At 40.3% G+C, this 22,780-nt stretch overlaps 1 protein-coding gene across 12 annotated transcripts in view; it reads right to left on the reverse strand.

Annotated features, from left to right (window-relative positions):
* Window positions 1-22,780, reverse strand: part of BCAS1 (brain enriched myelin associated protein 1) — a 118,064-nt gene that overhangs the window by 71,966 nt on the left and 23,318 nt on the right. For all 12 annotated transcript variants that reach the window (XM_039479467.2, XM_074406673.1, XM_074406672.1 and 9 more), the window contains exon 4: window positions 6,610-7,190. In XM_039479467.2, the coding sequence (XP_039335401.2) occupies window positions 6,610-7,190 (581 nt within the window). The remainder of the gene's footprint in view (window positions 1-6,609; window positions 7,191-22,780) is intronic.

Consider the following 22,780-nt stretch of genomic DNA (forward strand, 5'->3'; position numbering starts at 1 on the left):
ATCCGTGAAGCACAATAAAGAGAGGTATTGATGCATGCTTGACATCATGTTAAAACCACAAGGGACTAAGTCTAGGGACTAAGAAGCAATAATGGAGGACACCAGCAGAGAAAGAGTGAGGTGCTGCGAAGATGTCGAACTAACCTGAACTCCCCTACCTCTAGGGCTTTTATTATATGTAAGAAATAGTACATTCTCCTTGTTCAGTGAACCACTGTTAATTGAGTGTTGTATGTGCATGTGTTTCTGCAGCCAAAGTAAAAATAATATATTGTCAACCCCTAAATGATACACTATTTACACTCCATCACTCTGAAAAGCCATTTGATCTATTTCATAATTATTCATTTCTAACTTTCTAACAATTTAGAAAATACACCGTCTTATTTAGCATTACTACTACTGACGGTCTCTATTATCTTTAAAAAATTCCTAGGGCAGGTAGTGGCTTCTTTTTGTGGATGAAAACACAGGTTTTGAAATGATTGGGTATAACAGGCTTAGGTGACAGACAGATCTTGATTCCACAGCTGCCACTAATTGGCTTTGTGACCTTGTGCAGGTAACTTAAGCTCTCCGAGTCCAACTTCTCTCCTCTGTGAAATGCCAATAGAAAGACCTACCTTGTTGGGCTGTGTTTTTTTTTTTTTTTTTTTTTTTTTTTTTGAGACGGAGTTTCGCTCTTGTTACCCAGGCTGGAGTGCAATGGCGCGATCTCGGCTCACCGCAACCTCCGCCTCCTGGGTTCAGGCAATTCTCCTGCCTCAGCCTCCTGAGTAGCTGGGATTACAGGCACGCGCCACCACGCCCAGCTAATTTTTTGTATTTTTTTAGTAGAGACGGGGTTTCACCATGTTGACCAGGATGGTCTCGATCTCTTGACCTCGTGATCCACCCGCCTCGGCCTCCCAAAGTGCTGGGATTACAGGCTTGAGCCACCGCGCCCGGCCTGGGCTGTTTTAAGTATAAAAGCAGATAATACATGCAAAATGCTTACTAAAGAGCCTAGAAATAATGAATTATTTTAAAATGAGGCATTCTCATCATCATTTAACTCAACCACACAGCTATTAAGTGGTAGACTCTGGACTCATACCCAGCTCACCCAGGCACCTAACACTTCCACATCACCTCTGCTATGGCAAACATCTCGTATTAAGCATTTCTTACTGCTAAATGCATCAAAATCCCAGGGGCATAGCTGAGGACATTGTTTACTCCAAAACTTGCATAATATAAGATGGATTTTCCCTTTGCACTGACCAAGTTTTTTGGGTGGCTAGTTCTTTTTACCAGTTGAAAAGGCATGGCCTTGCAGCCATACAGCAAAAACAACACAAAATAATAAAAAACAGTGAATAAATCACTTGGCCTTCTAATCTTGAAATTGGGTAACTCTTTTTATTTTTCACTTGGGATTAACGTGGCATTTACAACTTTGCCTATGCTAATATCTTTGAATTTCATTGCTTCAAGTTGTAATTTTATTGAACAAGTTTCAAATAATTGGCAAAAATAGAAACGTTGACTATTTATGGACTTTGGAGGTGGACAATTTTGGCTTTGCCACTTTTAAGCTGTGTGTCAGGAGTGATTTGGTTTCTCTGAACTGCTGACTTCTTCGTCTGTAAAATGGTGAAAATACAGGAATTTCTTGGTAAGGTTTGATGGCTCAATGAGCTGATTTCTTCAAAAGGATTTAATCACATAATTTGACTTAAAATGCAAGAGAGATTCATGCTGTCCGAAATCCTCCAAGAGTGGAGATATCTGGTTACCTTCATGGAGAACCTGGCACTGAAGGTCAAGTCAATTTTTGATAAACAGAGAGAGAAAGAGACAAAGGTGGAAAAACATCAGGACTCAGACAGCATCTGCACAGGTCAGGTTTGGCCATATTGACTGGAGAAATTTAAGGGAAGGGTGAAAAATGCAGTTGGAAAAAAGGCAGAGGAAAGATTATGGAGACCCTTAAATGTCAGGCAAAGAAACTGAGGCATATGGGCATAGACACTAAAATTTCTACTGTTCGAAAATAATTTTACAACTTTTGTACCCTTATCACTCAAGTTAGGACTTGTGCCTTTGGGTTATACGGCTCTCAAATTAGAGTCAGCCGTGCTATATCTGTGAGTTTTGATTGAGGACTATGGACGGGAAAGGCAAAAAATAAAAATAAAATGTGAAGTAGCAGACAGGGAGAAAACCTGTAATACTAGTAATAGCTAATTTCTCTCTTTTTTTCTTTCAAAATGCAATTTGTGCTAAGTACTTTAGGTGGCCTATCTCATTTAATTTTTAAAAGTGCGAACAATGTAAAAACGTGCTAGATACTATTATTATTCCCATTTTACAGATGAGGAAATGGAGGCTCAGGAGGTGAAGTAGCTTGCCCAAGGTTACACATCCCGTAGGTGACAGAGGTAGACAGAAAACCTAGGCTACCTGACTACGATGCTTATGTTTAATTCACTACTAAATACCATGTAGAAAAAGACTCTGGAGACCTTGGTTCTTTAATTCTTTTCTACTACTAAATGGTAGAGGCAGGATGATGTTGTCATTCACCGGGATGGCAAACCCTGTGAATGAAATTGGTGGGCATTTCGGGGCCGTCGTTGTTAGGTGATGAATGAAGGGTTCCATTTTGGACATATTAGAGTTGAGATACTCAGCGAGCAGTCAAGTGGTGATGCAGACATTCAAGGAGACGTGTGGGAGAGGGGACGGCTGAGATTCACGCCTGGACTTCAGGGATGGATCCAGGCTAGAGATGTAAATTTGGAACTTGTCAACGCATAGCAATATTTAAACCCTTGGGACTGAGGGAACGCTTCAAGGAAATAAGCACAGTTAGAGATATCCAAGAAGTGAACCCTGGGAAGTCCAACATTTAGAGGGTAACATCCAGCAAAGGAGGTGAAGGAGAGTGGCGGGGAGGTGGGAGGATGCTCTTTCAAGCAGTAAGGTATGACCTACTCATTCCCTGTGTCAGATTCAACCTGCAGGTCAGATCTACTAGGGCAAAGACAGAACCTAGAGGATCTGGCAGCCAGGGTGAGGGCAGGGAAGCCGCAACATCATAGTGACTGCGGCAAGAGCCTGACTGGAATGTGATCAAGAGAGAAAAGAGGAGAGGTGAAAACACAGAATATTGTTATTATTAGTAGCCTGAGCCAATCTGAGGATGGATACACTTACCACAATGTCTTAAAAAATTATGTCTCTTACTAGATTATATTGTTGAAAGACTAGAAATGCGATTGATTTAGTTTTCAGCCTTGCACAAAGTTGGTGCTAAAGTAACGATTGCAGGATTTAATTACGTTTTTAAAAGAAAAAAAAATCTTCAATCTTACAAAACTCTGCATGGCAAAACTTTATGCACCCCTCACCTACACTCAACACAAATACACCTCTGGAAGTACTGTGCTGATAACAGAAATTTAGTGGCTTTCTTTTTTTTTAACCAGTAAAGGTCAGGTTTGCATTATGTGATTATTTTTTGTGTGTGATGAATCTTTTAAATGCATATCTTACAGCTCTGGTTCAGTTGTTGCGGGGAGAGAGAAAAAAAATCTCATCTCTGCCAGCACATTGGTTTGTGTGAATCACAGCTCAGTGAAACCTTTCAGGCATATAATTTATCTTTTCTTTGGCCCATGTAGTAAATGCTTCATTTGTTCATGAATTCTTGCCTTGTTTTAATTATGCTATGCCCTGAATGTAGTTTTATAAGGCACAAAAATAAGATTGTCGTTCTGAAAACACAGAAGATTTGTGTGTTTCCCCCAGAATGAAATGGTGGCATCTTTCTCCCAATTCACAGCTCTGTGGGTTTGTGGTTGGAATTCCAATCCAGCAGGGAGCAAGCCATAAAAGTGGGGGGAAGGGCTGCTAGAGGGGGCAGTGGACACGGCTGAGCCCAAGGCATAATTCACCCTAAGAATTCTGAATCAATACATTGACGTCCATCCATGCACAATGTGGTACTCCCACCAAGAAAGCCACTGATTGAGAAGTTTTATTCATGTTACTTTCTGTGGGTAGGATTGTCTCATTACACTTACGGAACAATTGCTTTTCCCCCCCTAAATACAGAACTATGCAGCTGGGAATCAGATAAGAAACCTTGACAATCTGAAGGCTGTTTTGCTGCTGCTATTGTTAAAAATCTTTGCAGGCATATGCATCTGAATATCCATCAGTTCACAGGCTGAGGGAGAAATGGCTATTTTATAACTTTTCTGTGTTTCATATGCACATAGTACAAAGTGGGTACTCAATTTCAAATTTCAATATCACTGAAAAAAATGGAAGTTTGTGATTAACAAAATCGGATGCAGACTTCATTGGTGAATCTGAGGGAGTGAATTCACTTATTCAGGAAGGAAGACGGGTTACAATTCTCAGGTCTTCCGAGAGGTCATTGTAACTTGAAAATATTACACATGGGCTTTGCTATATTAGATACCTGCCATGTTCCCCAAACAAGCTCCCATTTTCTGACTCAAATCTCATTTTGGAACACATTCTACTCAAATTGAGGTTCTGTCCTTAAGATTTCTTTTTCAATAAAGAGAGCTGAGTTAATAAATCACAACTCCAAAACTTTCCCTCACTTTTCTTAGACTAGAAATAGATTGAGTGTGTTGAGGTTTTGTGGCTGAATACATCGGAGGGCTGGCTCTCCTATGCTGAACTGGTTGACTTAATTAAGATGAGGATTTGAATGAGTCACTGGACACCTGTCCAAAGATGGATAAAACACATTCCTTCATTGTCTTTGCATAAATAACCCAGTCTTCTCCTAACTCAGTCAATGGATAAGCTTTGGATGCCCAAGCCAAGAAACACATGAGTGTTTTAAAAAAAATCACAACCTCAAAATGGCCTTAGAAGCCCATGACCAATAATAACGAGCGTGGTTTCCCCATTCAGGCACAAGTAGTAAACAGCTTCTCCCTTATGCAGGAATATTGACAACCAGTTTACTACCTCCAGACATGTAACTTTCTGGTCCTGGTTCCTGTATTTGATGGAATGTTCCCCAGGCCATGGAGGCCAATTCTCCTGGAGTCTGCACCCTCCCCCCGACTCTGCTCCCCCAGCACAGCACTTGGCACCTCGCATTGCAATTACAGGTTTATTTATTTATTCACTTCTCTCACCGGATGGCAAACTCCACCAGGGCCGAGACTCTGTGTCTCGCCCTCCACTGTGGTCCCCGCGCCTCACCTGTGCCTGGTACACTGTCACACTCAGTAAAGAGCAGATGCCTGGGCGCGTGTGGAGATGTACTTTAAATTATATGAAAAGCTAGTCAACTGATTTCTTGAACTGGTACATTTTGGGAAGCGGATGTTTGAAGGGAACATTTTGAAACTTCTGAAAGAAATGTTGGAAATAAGCTCTTTGAGCCAAAATGTATAGAAACCACAAGAATGCTGACAGTAAGAGCCTCAAACGCATGAGCCCTATTATCTTTTCCCAATTTTAACTCTGCAGAGTGTTCAGCGGGTGCCCAAGCTTCATAGTGTAATTTTTCGTAGCATCCTGGATGCATTAGAACCACAGATTAATGTGATACTCATTTTCATTAAGAAAAACAATTTATGTACAGTGCTTAGAACAGAGCCTGGCACATTGTACGTTTTCAATAAATGACAGCAAGTGTAACGATTAGCAGCTCAGAAGTATAAAGTTGCATTGTTATTCAGACAAATATATTTGGAGCTCATCCAATTCGTTGCCCCTGGCTCTAAAGTCTACTAACAGCACTTAACTTTATTCCCAAGTTTTGAAAAATATTGTTATTTTAAAAGTCTGTTAACCAAGGAAATGCGTGCCCTAAATCTACAATGTATCAAGTTTTACCTCCTTCTTCTTTAAGGGAGTTCTTTTCTTGCCTGGAATACAAACAAGCTCTCTCAAGGTTAAAAGGAAATGCTCTTTTTAGTGTCAAAAAGAGCTTGCCTTTGTTTGCTCAGGAAAAAAAGCAAGGGATTCAGGATACTTTCTTTGAAAATCAAAACAACAAAACCATAGTTTTTGCAAAGGTATTACTCCTGCTTGTCGGAAAAGAATTAGTACATAAAAGAGTCTGCCCAGAGCTGTAAAATCTCTTTATCCAAACATGCACCTTAGTGCAAAAGATAGTGAAATATCAATTCAGGCTATTGAGAGTAAGGAACGAAATGTGTTCCAACAGGAGTCTGCAGGTCCGCAAACTACAGAGACTAGGTGGCACCTTTTAGGAACCGTTTTCACTCTCTAATGCCTTTCCCGCCAGACTCCACTGATGGTAAATGCAACCTGTCTACTGCCGCCTTTGATAAATGGAAGGATAAATTCATCTGCATGTAACTCACCTCCTCTTTTCTTTTACATAAAACAGATGCCACAGCTGTTATTGTGCTTCACACAGATGTTTCTACCCAGAGAAACATCAGGGCGACACTCTGCCATAACGTGCTGCTTGTTCTAGAGGGGTCAGCAGCTTGCGACCTTGCCTAGGTCCAGGGTGACTGCATGTGTGCGGTGGTCTTACCCCGTGAGTATCCCCAAGCATGCGTTCAGAACCAAGTGGACCGACCTTGGCACACTTACCTTCCGTGCAGGGACATCATCGGACTGCCCTGATAATCCAGGAGCCTCGTCCACCTTGTCTTGATGCTCTTCCCTCTTGGCTTCCTGTTGGCTGTCACCTGGTGCCTTTTCCTGTCCCTTGTCCAGCTTGAAGAATTTGTCAAAAAAGCTGGAGTCCTTGCGCTTGGAGGGGGCTTCTCCTCCTGCTCCACCTGCCTCAGGTGGGAGAACCGTGGGGTCCCCGGCGGCACAGAGGACCTTGTCTTGGGCTGGGGTGTGCCCTGGGGTTTTATCTGTGTCCTGCCCTGGTCCAGCTGCCACCGGAAGTGTCCAGCTCTCACTCGGGTCTTTGTTTGCTGGAGCTTTACTGGAGCTGACATCAAGCTTCACTGATCCAAGGGATGAATCCGTGGCTTGGTCTCCGGTACGTCCTGGTACAGGCCGAGAGAGTGTCAAGAAAAAACGAGATTTAGCAGCTGGCACCTCGGGTTTGGCCTCTGTCCCAAGATTCTTTCCGTTGGCATCCGCACCAGCACTTATCTCCATTGTCCCGGGAGAAGAAGTGGCCACATTATCCGTCTTGACGCTTATTCCCAAGTCGACTGTAAACACAAACATAAACAGTGGTTATTCAGCTGAGCCGGGAAATTCAGGCACTAATAATGGACTCCAGACATTTTATACACGAAGGCCATACTGCAAACTGTAGTCATTCCGAAAAGCAGACTTTAGCTATCCAGATCTCCCTGGACTTCCCCTGCTTTTCTTGGGAGAGGAGAAGGCAAGGTTGGTGAGGAGGGACAGCTAATTAATGGAAAGTCACTAGCTGCCAGGTGCTGAGTGAGTGACAGTCAGTGTTAATTCATCTTCTTTTATCTTTGCGAGAACTCTGTGAGCTGCATTTTGTCATGATGTCAACCGAGAGGCGGTACAGCGGTTAGGAGCTTGGGTTCCGGAGCTAGAACAAGGTTTCCCAACCTCAGCACTACTCACATTTGAAGCCAGATTATTCTTTGCTATGGGGGTTCGTCCTGTGCATCACAGGCTGTTTAGCGGCATCCCTGGCCTCTGCCCACTAATGCCAGTTGCATTCCCCTGTCATGACAACCAAAAATATCTCTAGGCATTGCTAAATGTACCCTGGAGGCAAAATTTCTCATGTTTGAGAGGCACTAAGCTGAAATGTCTGTTTGAATCAGGTTATCTAACTTTCTGTGCCTCAAGTTTCTGGTAAAAGGAGACAGATAATAAAACCTACCTCGTAATTTTGTTATAAAGATTACATGAGTTAATAATAGTCTTAAAGGAAATACAACAGTGCCTGGAATATACTAAGTGCTTGATAAACATCACCAATATTAGTTATTATAATTACTCATGAATGAGAAAACTGACAGTCAGAGAGGTAAGTACACCCTCTCCTGGCTGCCCAGTAAGCTAGTAAGTAAGCTACAGGGCCTGGCTTCAGGCAGAAATCTGACTCCTAAGTTCATGCTCTCTCTGTCTTACCGTAGGACTTGTATTAGCATAGGCTATTAAGAATATGGGAAGATTTTTAAAGTATAGTACTCAGGAAGTTTCCCTTTTAAAGGCTGGAAGAGCAGATGTCCACATAAGAAGGCAAATTAGACCTCAGGCCAGTGTGGTATTAAAAGTGTGGAATTATCTGGTCAAGATGTTGTGTGTGGATACAGGCTCCATCTCCTCCAGGGAAGGGCACTGTTTCCAACATCCACCCTTTCCTCTTTGACTGCTGCCTTGACCTAAATGAACTATAGAAGGGCCCTTGTTTTCTAGGACCCTTTTATAAATCAGTGTAATATTCAGGAAAAAAAAAAAAGAACACCAATAATGTTGGAATCTTAGTTAAAGATCAAGATTCTCTACTGATAAGCTGTGAGATATTGGGTAAATCACTAAAAATCTTTGACTTTCTTCATTTGTAAAATGGGAATATTGGTAGTTCTCTTGCAGGGTTGTTGTAATGCTTAAAGAAGAAGTCATGCAAAGGACCTGGCACAATGCCTTTTTCATAATAGGTGCTTAGTAATTGACAGATACTGTGATAACTTTTCAGGTTTCTCCCATGCCTGTGACAACATTGCATTTTGCTTGATATATCTGTAGTTAGACACTTCTTAATATCTGTTTGCAAGAAGACAGAAAAAGAAAGGGAATAATTGAGATTACTTTGATCTATTCATATTGCTCAATACTATGTAATGAGAAATACATACACACACACACATACACACACACAGACACATACACACACACATACACACACACACACACACACACACACACACACACACACACGCACACAGACAGACAGATACATACACACACGCATCTGTTAGCAATTGTTTTTGCCAAACTCCAGTGTCTCATAGTGTCCAGACTAAAGAACAAACAAAAAAAGCGGGGAGAGTGAGCTGGATTAAGCATTGAGGAACAGGGAAGAAACGGTCTGGGGCAAGCCCGGGGATGAATGCTGGGGATTTCTCATAAATCTGAACCTTAAGAAAATCACCTTGCAGCACATTGATCTTATTGATCTTCTAGCTCTTCTTAACCTGTTTTCTGTGATTCAGGAATTCATAATGATGGCAAACATTATACTAAAGAAGAAAGAAAGAGGGAGAATAACTAAGTGATAGATGGATGCATCAGGGTGTAAAGTTAGCAAGTAAGGCTCTTGAAGCATCAGAGTGAATATAAATGAATTGTGGGAATGGTCCCTGCCAGGAGAAGAGGAAACAGTTGACAAAAAGGGAAAGGCTGAGATTCAAAACAAGGAAGGGCTTTTCAAAATGCCAAGAACATCAACTTACTTCTTTCAGTTTAATTCCTCTCATCCTTACCCACTGGCTGGAAAGCAGAGGAGCTAGTGGTTAAGTGTTATAGCCAGAGAAAAAGTCCCTTTGAAAAACACAAAATACTTCCCATGGACAGCCTTTTAAAAATTATTTTAAAGTGCCAATATATTGCTTTGAAAAAGAATAAATTCCTTACATCCAGGTATCTGGACTAGATTTCAATGCATTTAGTAATTATAGCAGATCCAAACAGTAGCTCTTCATATCAGAGAATGGGTAAAGTGTGTTTGACAATTTGTAAGAACTTAGAGTTCTTAGGTGGTACTTTCCATGAAACTGAAGCTCTGTTCTCCAAATTTAGGTGGGTGCATACCCAAGTCCATCACCTGCGGCTTCTATTTTCTTTGCTGAGATGCTCGGCTCCCAGGTGGGCATATGACATAAGCTAGACTAATAAAAATAAATCCTGTAACATTTGATATGCCTATTAAAAAACAGTTGCAAACAAGTAGGAGGTACATTTGAGAATTAGCACAAATGAAAGTAGAGCCTGGAAATCCGGGGAGCAGATGCCCAATTAATCACTTAAACATCTAGATCCAGCTGTGCCTGAAGCTGAACTTTAGCATTACATAAGCCAATGAATCACTCTTCCCCAACTTATGCCAGTTTAAGTTGAATACATACTCAGTGACTTAGAGAGAATTCCAGGAAATTGGTCAGTCCCTGTTTCACTTGTCAATACATAGCAATCAATCCTTCCCTAGAGAATCTTTCTCCTGGCTTTTTAAGACTGTCTAGTAGGCATTTAGGATGGGAGAGAAGAAGGAAGAGAAGGAAATTCAGGAAGTGAGTTCTAAGGAGTTGGGTAGAAATGAAAAACATTCACCACCACTTTGTCTTCTAAAAACAGTGAAAGAAAAAAATATCCTTGGGGGAAAAGGAATCACAGTCATTTGAGACCTTAGATAAACATTAAAAACAAAGAACAAATGCCCAGAACAAGCACACACACACAAGCAATCGATGTGAGTGATTAGGAAGATGAGCCATTGTAGTTAAAGTTTTCATGCTCTTGCAAAAATGGGAATTTTTGCAAGAGTAGGAGGGAGTTTTTTTGTAACTCATTTGATGAGGTTAGCATTATCCTGATATCAAAACCTGGCAGAGATACAACAACAACAACAACAACAAAAACTTCAGGCCAATATCCTTGATGAACATCACAAAAATCCTCAACAAAATAAGTGCAAACTGAATCCAGCAGCACACCAAAAAGCTTATCCACCACGATCAAGCAGGCTTGATTCCTAGGATGCAAGGTTGGTTCAAAATATGCATATCAATATATGTGATTCATCACATAAACAGAACTAAAGACAAAAACTACATGATTATCTCAACAGATGCAGAAAAGGCTTCCAATAAAATTACACATCCATTTATGTTAAAAACTCTCAATAAACTAGGTATTGAAGGAACACACATTAAAATAATAGGAGCCATGTATGACAACCCTGCAGCCAACATCACACTGTATGGGCAAAAGCTGGAAACGTTTTCTTTGAAGATTGGCAAAAGACAAGGATGCCGTCTCTCACCACTTCTATTCAGCATAGTATTGGAAGTCTTTCCCAGGGCAATCAGGCAAGAGAAGTAAATAAAGGGCATCCAAATATGAAGAGGGGAAGTTAAACTATCCTTGTTTGCAGACTACATGATACTATATCTAGAAAATCCCATAGTCTCAGCCCCAAAGCTTCTGAAGCTGATAAACAATTTCAGCGAAGTCTCAGGATACAAAATCAATGTGCAAAAATTACTGGCATTCCCATGCACCAACAGCAGTCAAGCCAGGAGCCAAATCAGGAATTAACTCCGATTCACAACTGTCACAGAAAGAATAAAATACCTAGGAATACAGCTAACTAGGAAGGTAAAAGATCTTTACAAAGAGAATGATGAACCACTGCTCAAAGAAATTAGAGATGACACAAACAAATGGAAAAACATTCCCTGCTCATTGATAGGAGGAATCAATATCATTAAAATGTCCATATTGTCCAATGCAGTTTATAGATTCAATCCTGTTCTTATTAAACTACCATTGAGAGTCTTCACAGAACCAGAAAAAATTATTTTAAAATTCATATGGAGCTCAAAAAAGAGCCTGAATTGCCAAGACACTCCTAAGCAAAAAGAATACAGCTGGAGGCATCATGCTACCTGACTTCAAACTATACTACAAGACTACAGTAACTAAAACAGCATGGTACTGGTACAAAAACAGACACATAGACCAACGCAACAGAATAGAGAACCCAGAGATAAGACCACACCACCTACAACTATCTAATCTTCAACAAACCTGACAAAAACAAGCAATGGGGGAGATGAGATCCAAGATGGCTGATCACTAGCAGCTCGGTATTGTAGCTCCCAGTGAAAGCGCAGAGAACGAGAGGACGCCACACTTTCAGATGAAAAATTTCTCGTTGCTCACGCAGCAGGAGATTCCCAGCGGAGGAGCCCCACGGGTCGCCAGTGCAACTCTTGTGACCGGCGAGGTGGTTTTGCCGGTGCCTTGGAGCGTAGGTTCTTGGTGCAGAGTCAGAAAAGCACCGTAAATCTTAACGCCGCTGTTTTAGTCAGCGCAGTAGGTTGCTCAGATTTTGGCACTGAGAATAAGGTGGATGTCCACTCAGAAACCCAATTACAAAGACGGTAATTATAAAGACCACAGATGGATAAATCTACAACGAAGGGAAGAAAACAGCCAAAAAAGGCTGAGAATACCCAAGATCAGAACGCCTCTCCCTCTACCGGAGATCACAGTTCCTCATCAGCAACGGAACAAGGCTTGATGGAGAACGAGTATGTTCCAATTACAGAAGCAGGCTTCAACATGTGGATAATAAGAAACTTCGGTGAATTAAAAGAACTTGTTCTAACCCAATCCAAAGAAACGAAGAACTTTGAAAAAAGGTTTGATGAAATGTTAACAAGAATACACAATTTAGAGAGGAATATAAGTGAATTGACGGAGTTGAAAAACACAATACGAGAACTATGTGAAGTATGCACAAGTTTTAACAGCCGAATTGATCAAGCAGAAGAAAGGATATCAGAGGTCGAAGACCAACTCAATGAAATAAAACGAGAAGACAAGATTAGAGAAAAAAGGATACAAAGGAACGAGCAAAGTCTCCAAGAAATATGGGACTATGTGAAAAGACCTAATCTACGCTTGATAGGTGTACCTGAATGTGACGAAGAGAATGAATCCAAGCTGGAAAATACGCTTCAGGATATTATTCAGGAAAATTTTCCCAACCTAGTAAGGCAGGATAATATTCAACTCCAGGTAATACAGAGAACACCACAGAGATTTTCCTTAAGAAGAGCAACTCCAAGGCACATAATCGTCAGATTCACCAGGGTTGAAATGAAGGAGAAAATACTAAGGGCAGCCAGAGAGAAAGGTCAGGTTACCCACAAAGGGAAGCCTATCAGACTGACAGCAGATATCTCAGCAGAAACCTTACAAGCCAGAAGAGAGTGGGGGCCAATATTCAACATCCTTAAAGAAAAGAACTTTCAACCAAGAATTTCACATCCAGCCAAACTAAGCTTCATAATTGAAGGAAAAATAAAGTTTTTTGCTCTAAAGCAAGCACTCAGAGATTTCATCACCACCAGGCCTGCTTTACAAGAGCTTCTGAAAGAACCACTACACATAGAAAGGAACAACCAGTATCAGCCTTTCTAAAAAATACCAAAAAGTAAAGAGCATCAATATAATGAAGAATTTACATCAACGAATGGACAAAACAGCCAGCTAATATTAAATGGCAGTATTAAACTCACATATATCATTATTAATTCTAAATTTAAATGGACTAAATCCCCCAATCCAAAGACAGACAGGCAATTTGGATAAAAACTAAAACTCATGGGTATGCTGCATCTAGACTCATCTCACATTCAAGGATACACAAAGACTCAAGACAAAGGGATGGAGAAAGATTTACCAGCCAAAGGGAGAGCAAAAATAAATAAATAAAAAGCAGAAGTTACAATTTTTGCCTCTGATAAAATGGTCGTTAAAGCAACAAAGATCAAAAGAAGCAAAGAAGGACATTATATAATGATAAAAGGATCAATGCAACAACAAGAAGAGCTAAAGATCCTAAATATATACGCACCCAATACAGGAATACCCAGACATACAAGACTAATAAAGAGACTTAGACTCCCACACAATAATAGTGGGAGACTTCAACATTAACATTAGACAGATCAATGAGACAGAAAATTAACAACGATATCCAGGACTTGAACTCAGATCTGGAACAAGTAAACGTAATTAACATTTATAGAACTCTCCACTTTAAATACACAAAATATACACTCTTATCAGTATCACATCATATCAACTTAGAAGTTTAAACGAAATGTTGGTTGGCTCCTTGTTTGTTATTCTCTTCCCTCATTTTCTTTCATGTCTCCATTATTAAGCACAATTATAGGCATACTCATATTTAGACTGCATTCTAACTTGGGCAATAAAGAAATACCCCCATTCTCTCTCCCTCTTCCTCTTCCTCTTTCTCTTTCTTCCTCTTCTTTATTCTTTTTCTTATACTTTTTTTCTTTTTCTCAAAAAAAAAAAAAACAAGCAATGGGGAAAAGATTTCCTATTCAATATAAAGTGCTGGATAACTGGTTAGCCATACACAGAAGATTAAAACTGGACCCTTTCCTTCCAACATATACAAAAATTAACTCATGATGAACTAAAGACTTGAATGTAAAACCCAGGAAGACAACCTAGACAATACCACTGAGGACATAAGCACGGACAAAGATTTCATGACAAAGACACCAAAAACAGTTGCAACAAAAGTAATTATTGACAATAGGATGTAATTAAATGAAAGAATTTCTGCACAGCAAAATAAACTATCAACAGAGTATACAGACAACCTTCAGAATAGAAGACAATGTTTGCAAAGTATGCATCTGATAAAGGTCTAGTATCTAGCATCTATAAAGAATTTAAACAAATTTACAAGGAAAAACTAAACAACCCTATAAAAAAGTAAGAAAAGGACATGAACAGATTTTTTAAAAAGAAGACATACAGGTGGTCAACAAGCATATGAAAAAAAGCTCCATATCACTGATTATCAGAGAACTGCAAATCAAAAACCTCAGTGAGCTACCATCTAATAACAGTCAGAATGATATTACTAAAAAGTCAGAAAATAAGATGCTGGTGAGGTTGTGAAGGAAAAGGAATGCTTATACACTGTTGGTGGGAGTAAATTCGTTCAACCATGTGCAAGACAGCGTGGCAATTCCTCAAAGAGCCAAAGATAGAAATACCATTCCACCCAGCAATTCCATTTCTGGGTATATACCTAAAGGAATAGAAATCATTCTTTTATGAAGATACAGACATGCATATGTTCACTGAAGCACTGTTCACAATAACAAAGACATGGAATCAACCTAAATACTCAGCATTGATAGACCGAATAAAGAAAGTGTGGTACATATACACTGTGGAATACTATGCAGCCATAAAAAAAGAATGAGATTATGTCCTTTGCAAGAATATGAATGGAGCTGGAGGCTGTTATCTTTAGCAAACTAATTCAGGAAAAGAAAATCAAATACTGCATGTTCTCACTTATAAGTGGGAGCTAAATGATGAGAACATATGGACAGATGGGGGAACAACACACACTGGGGCCTATCGGAGGCTGGCAGGTAGGAGGAGGGAGGGGATCAGGAAGAATAACTAATGGATATTATTTCATCACCCATGTATTAATAATACCTGTTTCATCACCCAGGCTTGATACCTGGGAGATGAAATATACTGTACAACAAACCCCCATGACATAAGTTTACCTATATAACAAACCTGCTCATGTACCCCTGAACTTAAAAGTTAAAAAAATGCAAAAAGATGACATACCAAAGAGAGGTTACTTTTCACTTTTAAATAAGTCAAAGAATTTAAGGAAGATGAAGAAGAAATCAAGTAAGAATGGCAATAGCAGCTCCCAAATATTCAGAAGGTAGAGTTGAAAATTTTGATTTCCTTAGTGCAGAAAAGATACTTCGTGCTGCATGTTTTTATTTTAAAGGAAGTCGTTTTATCTGTATATGTGATTAAAAACTTCTTTCCAGTGACATCTTCACGTAATCATTAAGAACTTGGATTGTGGATCAGAGGGACCTGGCTTTGACTCTAACTGCTCACTCTTTAAATGGATAACCTGAGCAGATTATGTCCTGTCTCTGTGCCTCAGTTTTCTTACAAATGAGCATGAAACTAACAGTGCCTCCTTCAGAAGGTAATTCTGAGGATTAAATGAACTATTTCCCACACAGTGCTTAACACAGGCTGGTAAATGATAGGTGTTCAGTAAACAGTAGTCATTTTAGTCATATTAATATATTATTAACGTAATTACCATTTTATATTTTTAAATGTAAACTATTGTAAAGGAATTATTCCAATAGTTTAATTTACAAATTTGAGTTTTCTAAGAAGACTTTTAAAAATAGTAGTGATATAAATGCATTTATCTTATGCAATATAAGAATCTGGGCTAGGCAAGTTTTAAAATGTTTATCATTTTCAAAGCACCAAGTATTCCAGTCAAAACAAGCTGCTTCATCAGAGTTCTAGTTATATATTTAAACATACAGGCACACACACACACACACACACACACACGCGTTTGTATTACAATATTCAAAATTTCTGAGGAAGAATTATCTTGTTTTTCATGTGCCAGAGCTAAGACTTTGACTTGCTACAGCTCTGTGTTAGTCTGTTTCCATACTGCTATAAAGAGCTGCCCAAGACTGGGTAATTTATAAAGGAAAGAAGTTTAATTGACTCACAGTTCAGCATGGCTGGGGAGGCTTCAGGAAACCTACAGTCATGGCAGAAGTCAAAGGGGCAACAAGGAACTTTCTTTACAAGGCAGCAGGAAGAAGTGCCAAATGTGGGGGGAAGAGACCCTTATAAAACCGTCAGATCATGCCGGGTGCGGTGGCTCAAGCCTGCAGCACTTTGGGAGGCTGAGGCGGGTGGATCACGAGGTCAAGAGATCGAGACCATCCTGGTCAACATGGTGAAACCCCGTCTCTACTAAAAATACAAAAAATTAGCTGGGCATGGTGGTGTGTGCCTGTAATCCGAGCTACTCAGGAGGCTGAGGCAGGAGAATTGCCTGAACCCAGGAGGCAGAGGTTGCGGTGAGCCGAGATCTCGCCATTGCACTCCAGCCTGGGTAACAAGAGCGAAACTCTGTCTCAGAAACAAACAAACAAACAAACAAACAAACAAAAAAACCCAAAACCGTCAGATCTTGTGAGAAATCACTGTCATGAGAACAGCGTGGAGGAAACTGCCCCTATGAGCCAGTCATCTCCATCTGGTCTCACCCTTGATACATCAGGATTATGGGGATTAAATTCAAGATGAGATTTGGGTGGGGACACAAAGGCTAATGACATCAAGCTGTAAAAACAATAGCTAACATTCATTGAATGTTTCCCAGCATTAGGAAAAGTGTAAACAACAAGAGGCATTTTATTTATGTATAATATTCTATTTATTTATTTAGATAAATGTCTATAACAAGAAACATTTTATAAGTATAACAGCAAATCTACAAGTTAGGTACTATTATCAGTCCCATTTACAGGTCAGCAAACTGAGGCTCTGAGAAGTCAAGTCAGTTTTCTAATGTCCAGCTAATGAGTGGTAGATTCAGTATTTCAACCCACATTTGCCTGATTCCAGAGTTCAAACTCCCACCAACATGTGGTAACCAAAGCCAGAACAGAAGAGAAAGAAGAAACAGAAGGGAGTGAAGATGAACGAAGTAGACAAATTTAGTTGATAGCATTAGTGGATACCCAAGAAAAAACTATGCATATGAGGGGGAAAAAAACCCTGTTTTCTCACATTTGGGAAACATTGGTATCTACATATTTTTGGTTTTAAATAAAAAGTAGGTTATGTCATTCATCTGCTTAAAACCATCCAAAGAGGGCCTCACAGAATTAAAATAAAATCCAAACTCTCTACCGTGGGCCACACCCTCCAGAACTTCAGGTCCTGCTGTTTTTCCTCACACCTCTCAACACACCTGCAGCCCTCATAGTTATTCTTTCAATCTGGAAATGTTTTCACTAAGATCTTTCCAGGGCTACTTTCTTATCATTCGAACCTCAGATCATGTCAGGCCTTCCCCAGGCTCTCCATCTGAAGTAACCTTTTGCTCATCCCCGTTTATTCTCTAGACTCCACAGAGGATTTATCACTTGCTGAAATAATCTCATTTTTTCTTCGTTTGCTGTGTCTCCACTTCCTGTAGGCCCCAAGTGCACCTGGACTTGGTCTGCTCCGATTACAGCTACATTCCAGTGCTTCCCATAGTGCTAGACACTCGGATTAAGCCAGGTAACATGGGTGAAGCAACAAGCACAGAGCTTGGGTTACAGCCTAGCAAACGCTCTGCAAAGGACCATGATTGTAACCGTAGGAGGGCACGCCAATGAACTGGTTGGGAAACTGAGTCTCTGAGAAGTCATGTCACTTTTCTATCGTTGTGCTGGATGGAAATCCTTTTTTCGGAGACTACCTTATCCAAATGCTCTAAACTTTCAGTTTAAAGAGGAAAGCAGGAACTGTCATGTTAATTTTATTTACAAAGTGTCCATGTGTGAACACTACTCTCTGCTCAATCATCTCTTCCTATGCAACACTGTCCTATGCATCAATATCCTGATCTGTCAGGATTTAGGATAAAGTGGACATATCACACACACTGATTGCAAGGGGAAATTGCAAATCTTGCAAAAGATGCAGGGATTTATAGAGTCTTGTAACATTGGTGAGCTGCTCAGATCACATGCGCGACCATGGTTGGACAAGGATCTGGCAAAGCTAAAACAGATCACTGAAGGAGGGGATGCAGATGACACAACACAGTAAGTTCTTCAAAAGGAGAGTTATATTAGAATATGAAAGGATTACATTAGGCCTTTGGGAAAACTCAAAACTTTATGAAGATCTCAAAAATTATGCAAAAATGACCCTTTCATGGTCATGCTGCAGGAGTCAAATGACACTTCAAACAACTGTGGCTTTCTATGTTGTGCAAAGGCATTTGTTGTTCTAAAGGTCTTGACATCAGGGTACATGTGAGAGATACTTATGGCTTGGAGGAAGATGTTAGGTTTGAAATTCTCAATGAATGATCGCATTTCATGCTTTTCATCTGAACATTAAAAGGTCCAAATGTCTTTGGCAAAAAATTCTAGTATAAATAAAAGAAAGGAATGGGATTTTGGAACATCACAGTAGAATTCTTGACTGTCAGCTTTATACAACATGCCTGGACGTTTAGTGATGGAAGTGCTGGATTCAAAAGGAAAGCAGGCAAAGGTATTACTACCCCCATGCTCTTCAGAGAGCATCCTCGAAAAGTGGCAGTGATGCTCAGCTACTGGGGGGTAAGACTGATGGTGACACTCGTGATTTCCACTCTTCTCTTTATTCATATATTTCCTGTCGTTCATGTGCTACAAAACTCTGGAATATGCAACGTTAATTCAAATGCAAAACCAGCCTTTGCTCCGACATGAGCAAATATTGTCATTTTAAGACACCTCAGATGTTTCGTTTGGTCTTTCGGGTTTTTTTTTTTCTAAATTTGATAATAATGTACATTTAACCTGCGATTACAACCAAAATAATGTATCTCTCTTAACCCTTTGCTTTTCCTGTCTCTATTCCACCCTCATTGCCAGATAAGTAACATCTGCAACCTGATGTGTCATACTGAACTTCGTTGATACTCATATAAACACGTATAAGCATCCCAGATACACATATACAGGGACTGTATCTGTCATTGTTTTTTATAGAAACTGGATCACATGAGACATATTTTCTGATGGCTTTTGTACATCATAATTGGTCCTTACAGTTAATAGCTCCAAATCTCTCTTATCTTTTAAAATAGCTGCATGATCTTCCTTAGTATGGATATACCAAAAGATATTGAAACCATTGCCTAATCGATGAATATCCTGCTAGTTTCCACATTGTTTTTTCCATTTCCACTATGGCTGGAATAAATTTTTATGTTCAAAAATTCTAAACTGGTGTTATATTTCTATAGAATAGAGGCACAGATGTAGAAGTATTACACTCAAATCAATGTGCATTTAATTTTTAAAAACAGACACTGCCATATTATTTTCTTAAAAAGACTCTAGAGATTCACATTTCCAGCAGCAATATGATAGTGTGTCTTCAGCACCTTTTAAGTGGTAAGCAGCTAACTAGGGGAGGTGGTCTATTATTCTATCCATGGCTTCAGTTGTTAGGACGCCAAGGGTCAGCTGTGGAGATGGGGTTGGGGGTAGCTGAGTTCAGGACACATAGAAGATTGCCAAAGGGTAACTATTATTACTTTGGGACTCTGGAAAAATTAGCCAGGAAACAGTAAGAGACAAGAGGCTCGGGGGAAAGGGTGTAGAAAAGTAGCCAAATCAGGACAACCTTGCTTTCTTCAGAGCAGATGTAAAAATGGCCAAGGAACTCATAAAAAGATGTTTAATGTCATCACATTAGGGAAGTGCAGTCAGAGCCACAGCATGATACCTTTTCGCACCCAAGAGGATGGTCATAACCATGCAGACAATAACCAGTGTTAGAGAAAGTGTGGAAAAATCGCAACACTCATGCATTGCTGACGGGAACGTGACATGGTGCAACTGCTTTGGAAAGCAGTTTAGCAGTTCCTGGAAAAGTCAAACATGGAGTTACCCTAAGACCCAACAGTTCCATTCCTAGGTAAGCAAGAAAATGAAAACTTATGTCCACACAAAAAACTTTTACACAATTGTCCACAGCAGCATTTTCGTAATAGCTGAAAAGTGGGAACAACCCAACTATCCATCAATTGGAAAAAGGAAATCCAGTGTATGCATACAGTAGAGTATTATGCAGCCATAAAAAGGAATGAAGCACAGATCCATGTTTTACCATGCTTTATACTTGGAAGCATGATGCTAAGTGAAGGAAGCCAGACACAAAAAGCAAAACATTGTATGATTCCACTTATAGAAAGTGTCTAGAATTGGCGAATCCATAGAGGCAGGAAACAGATTAGTGGTTGCCAGTGGCTGGGAATAGGGGAAAAACTAAATGCTAGAGGGTAGGAAATTTTTCTGGGGAGTGATGACGATGTTCTGGAATTAGATGTGGGGACGGTTGCTCACATGCTGCAAATATCCTTAAAAATCACTGAATTGTCACTCTAAAAGGTGATTTTTTTTGAGACAAAAATTTGCTCTTGTTGCCCCCCACTGGAGTGCAATGGTGTGATCTCGGCTCACTGCAACCTCTGCCTCCCAGGTTCAAGCAATCCTCCTGCCTCAGCCTCTCGAGTAGCTGGGATTACAGGCATGTGCCACCATGCTTGGCTAATTTTTTGTATTTTTAGTAGAGACAGGGTTTCACCATGTTAACCAGATGGTCTCAATCTCCTGACCTTGTGATCTGCCCACCTCGGCCTCCCAAAGTGCTGGGATTACAGGAATGAGCCACCGTGCCCAGCCTAATTTCCACTTCTAGAATGTTATCCTAGAAATAGAATTGCATAAGGGCACAAAGGCTTATCTCTGGAACTATTTGCTGGACTACTGTAATTTTGGGGAAAAAAAAAAAACCTGGAAATGACCTAAATATTAGTAGAAATCTGGTTAAATAAATTATCATATGTCCTTGAGAACAAAGAGGGGCAGACACTGGGCGTACTTGAAAGTGGGAGGAGGAAGATAATCAGAAAAAATAACTATTGGGTACCAAGCTTAGTACCTGGGTGACATCATAATCTGTACAACAAATCCCCATGACGTGAGTTACCTTCCCGCACGTGTACTCGGAACATAAATACAAGTTAAAAAAAATAAATACTCATATGTCCCTACAATGAAATACTCCATAGGCATTAAAATTCCCCAAGGAATTTTAGTAAGAAAAAAAAAAGCTGTGTCCAACAGCATATACAGGTTTCCATTTTTTATAAAATGGTGTTGGGAGGTTGAAGAGAGAATTTATAGACATGCCTGGGATACCTTTGTATACAAGAAACTGTACAGCATTTGCCTCTAAGGAAGGACATTTAGGATGGGGTTTGGGGAGCCATGAGAGTTAGGGTGGGTTTTTTTTTCTCTGCCTTATCTTTATATCATTTCAGAATGTATACTACATAAATGCACCTACCCCATCCATGCCATTAAGAAAGGAAGAAATAATGAAAAGAAAAAACGAAACAAGAGGTGGGATTCAAAGTGGACTGAACACTTGACCTATTTTCCAATTTACCTGGGGCTGTCCCAGCAGCAAGGTAGGTGCTAATGAGCACCAGCTTTGATTGGAGGGGTGGCTAGGCCAGGTGGTCCCTGCACGGGGAATGAGTGTCACAGCCTTGGGGACATCTCCATATTGCAGAGTCTGAGCCTCTGCTTGGCAAATTCACAAAATCCAGCTTTTCCTTTTATGTCACCTGGAGTTGATGTAACTCTCGAAAGGCATTTTTAAAAGGACTCATGTATTAGCCACATATCCAACTTACTGGCTTAAGACCATGTGACAGAAAGCTGCAAAGGGGACCAGCCACTGGCAACATGCCCTCACTGTCCCTCTCTGTGGAACACACACATGGGAAGCACATGGTGGCGGCAGGATGCCTGGTGAGCCCAGAAATCTGCAAGCACAGCTGAAATTGGTTACAGGATTTCAATGTTTTATTGCTTTAAGCTGTGATAACTTGATGATGATGATGACTTTTTAATCGCCTTTTTTGAGGGATTTGAAGTAGGGAAAAAAAAACACAAAACTTCACACTATCAGAGGTTGCCAACTATGATGACTGCTGATTGGCCAACAGTGTTTAGATTTTTTTTTAATTGGGAAATTTCATTTGAAAGTCCTAAAATCAGGCTGTCACTGAAATATCTTATTATAGGCTAAGGGTTTCCCATGGCAGTCATCCTTGGTGCTGCATGGAGCCCTATAAACAAGGAGGTTTTCCAGTGCCCCGCAAGCTCCGTTTCACTCAGAGCCTTGAACCAGTTCTTACATGGTCCTCAGACTTGAGCCAGTGCAAGAATATCCAGGAGGGGTTGTGGGAACAGATGGCTGGGTCCCACCCCCAGTGGAGGAGGTATTTCTGACTCAGAAGATCTGGGCTCCGGCTCCAGAAACTGCACATCTAACAGGTGCCCAGGTGATGTGATGCTATTGGCCCAGGGACAACTCAGAG

Source organism: Saimiri boliviensis, chromosome 9, assembly GCF_048565385.1.
Source record: "Saimiri boliviensis isolate mSaiBol1 chromosome 9, mSaiBol1.pri, whole genome shotgun sequence".
NCBI classification, from domain to species: domain Eukaryota; kingdom Metazoa; phylum Chordata; class Mammalia; order Primates; family Cebidae; genus Saimiri; species Saimiri boliviensis.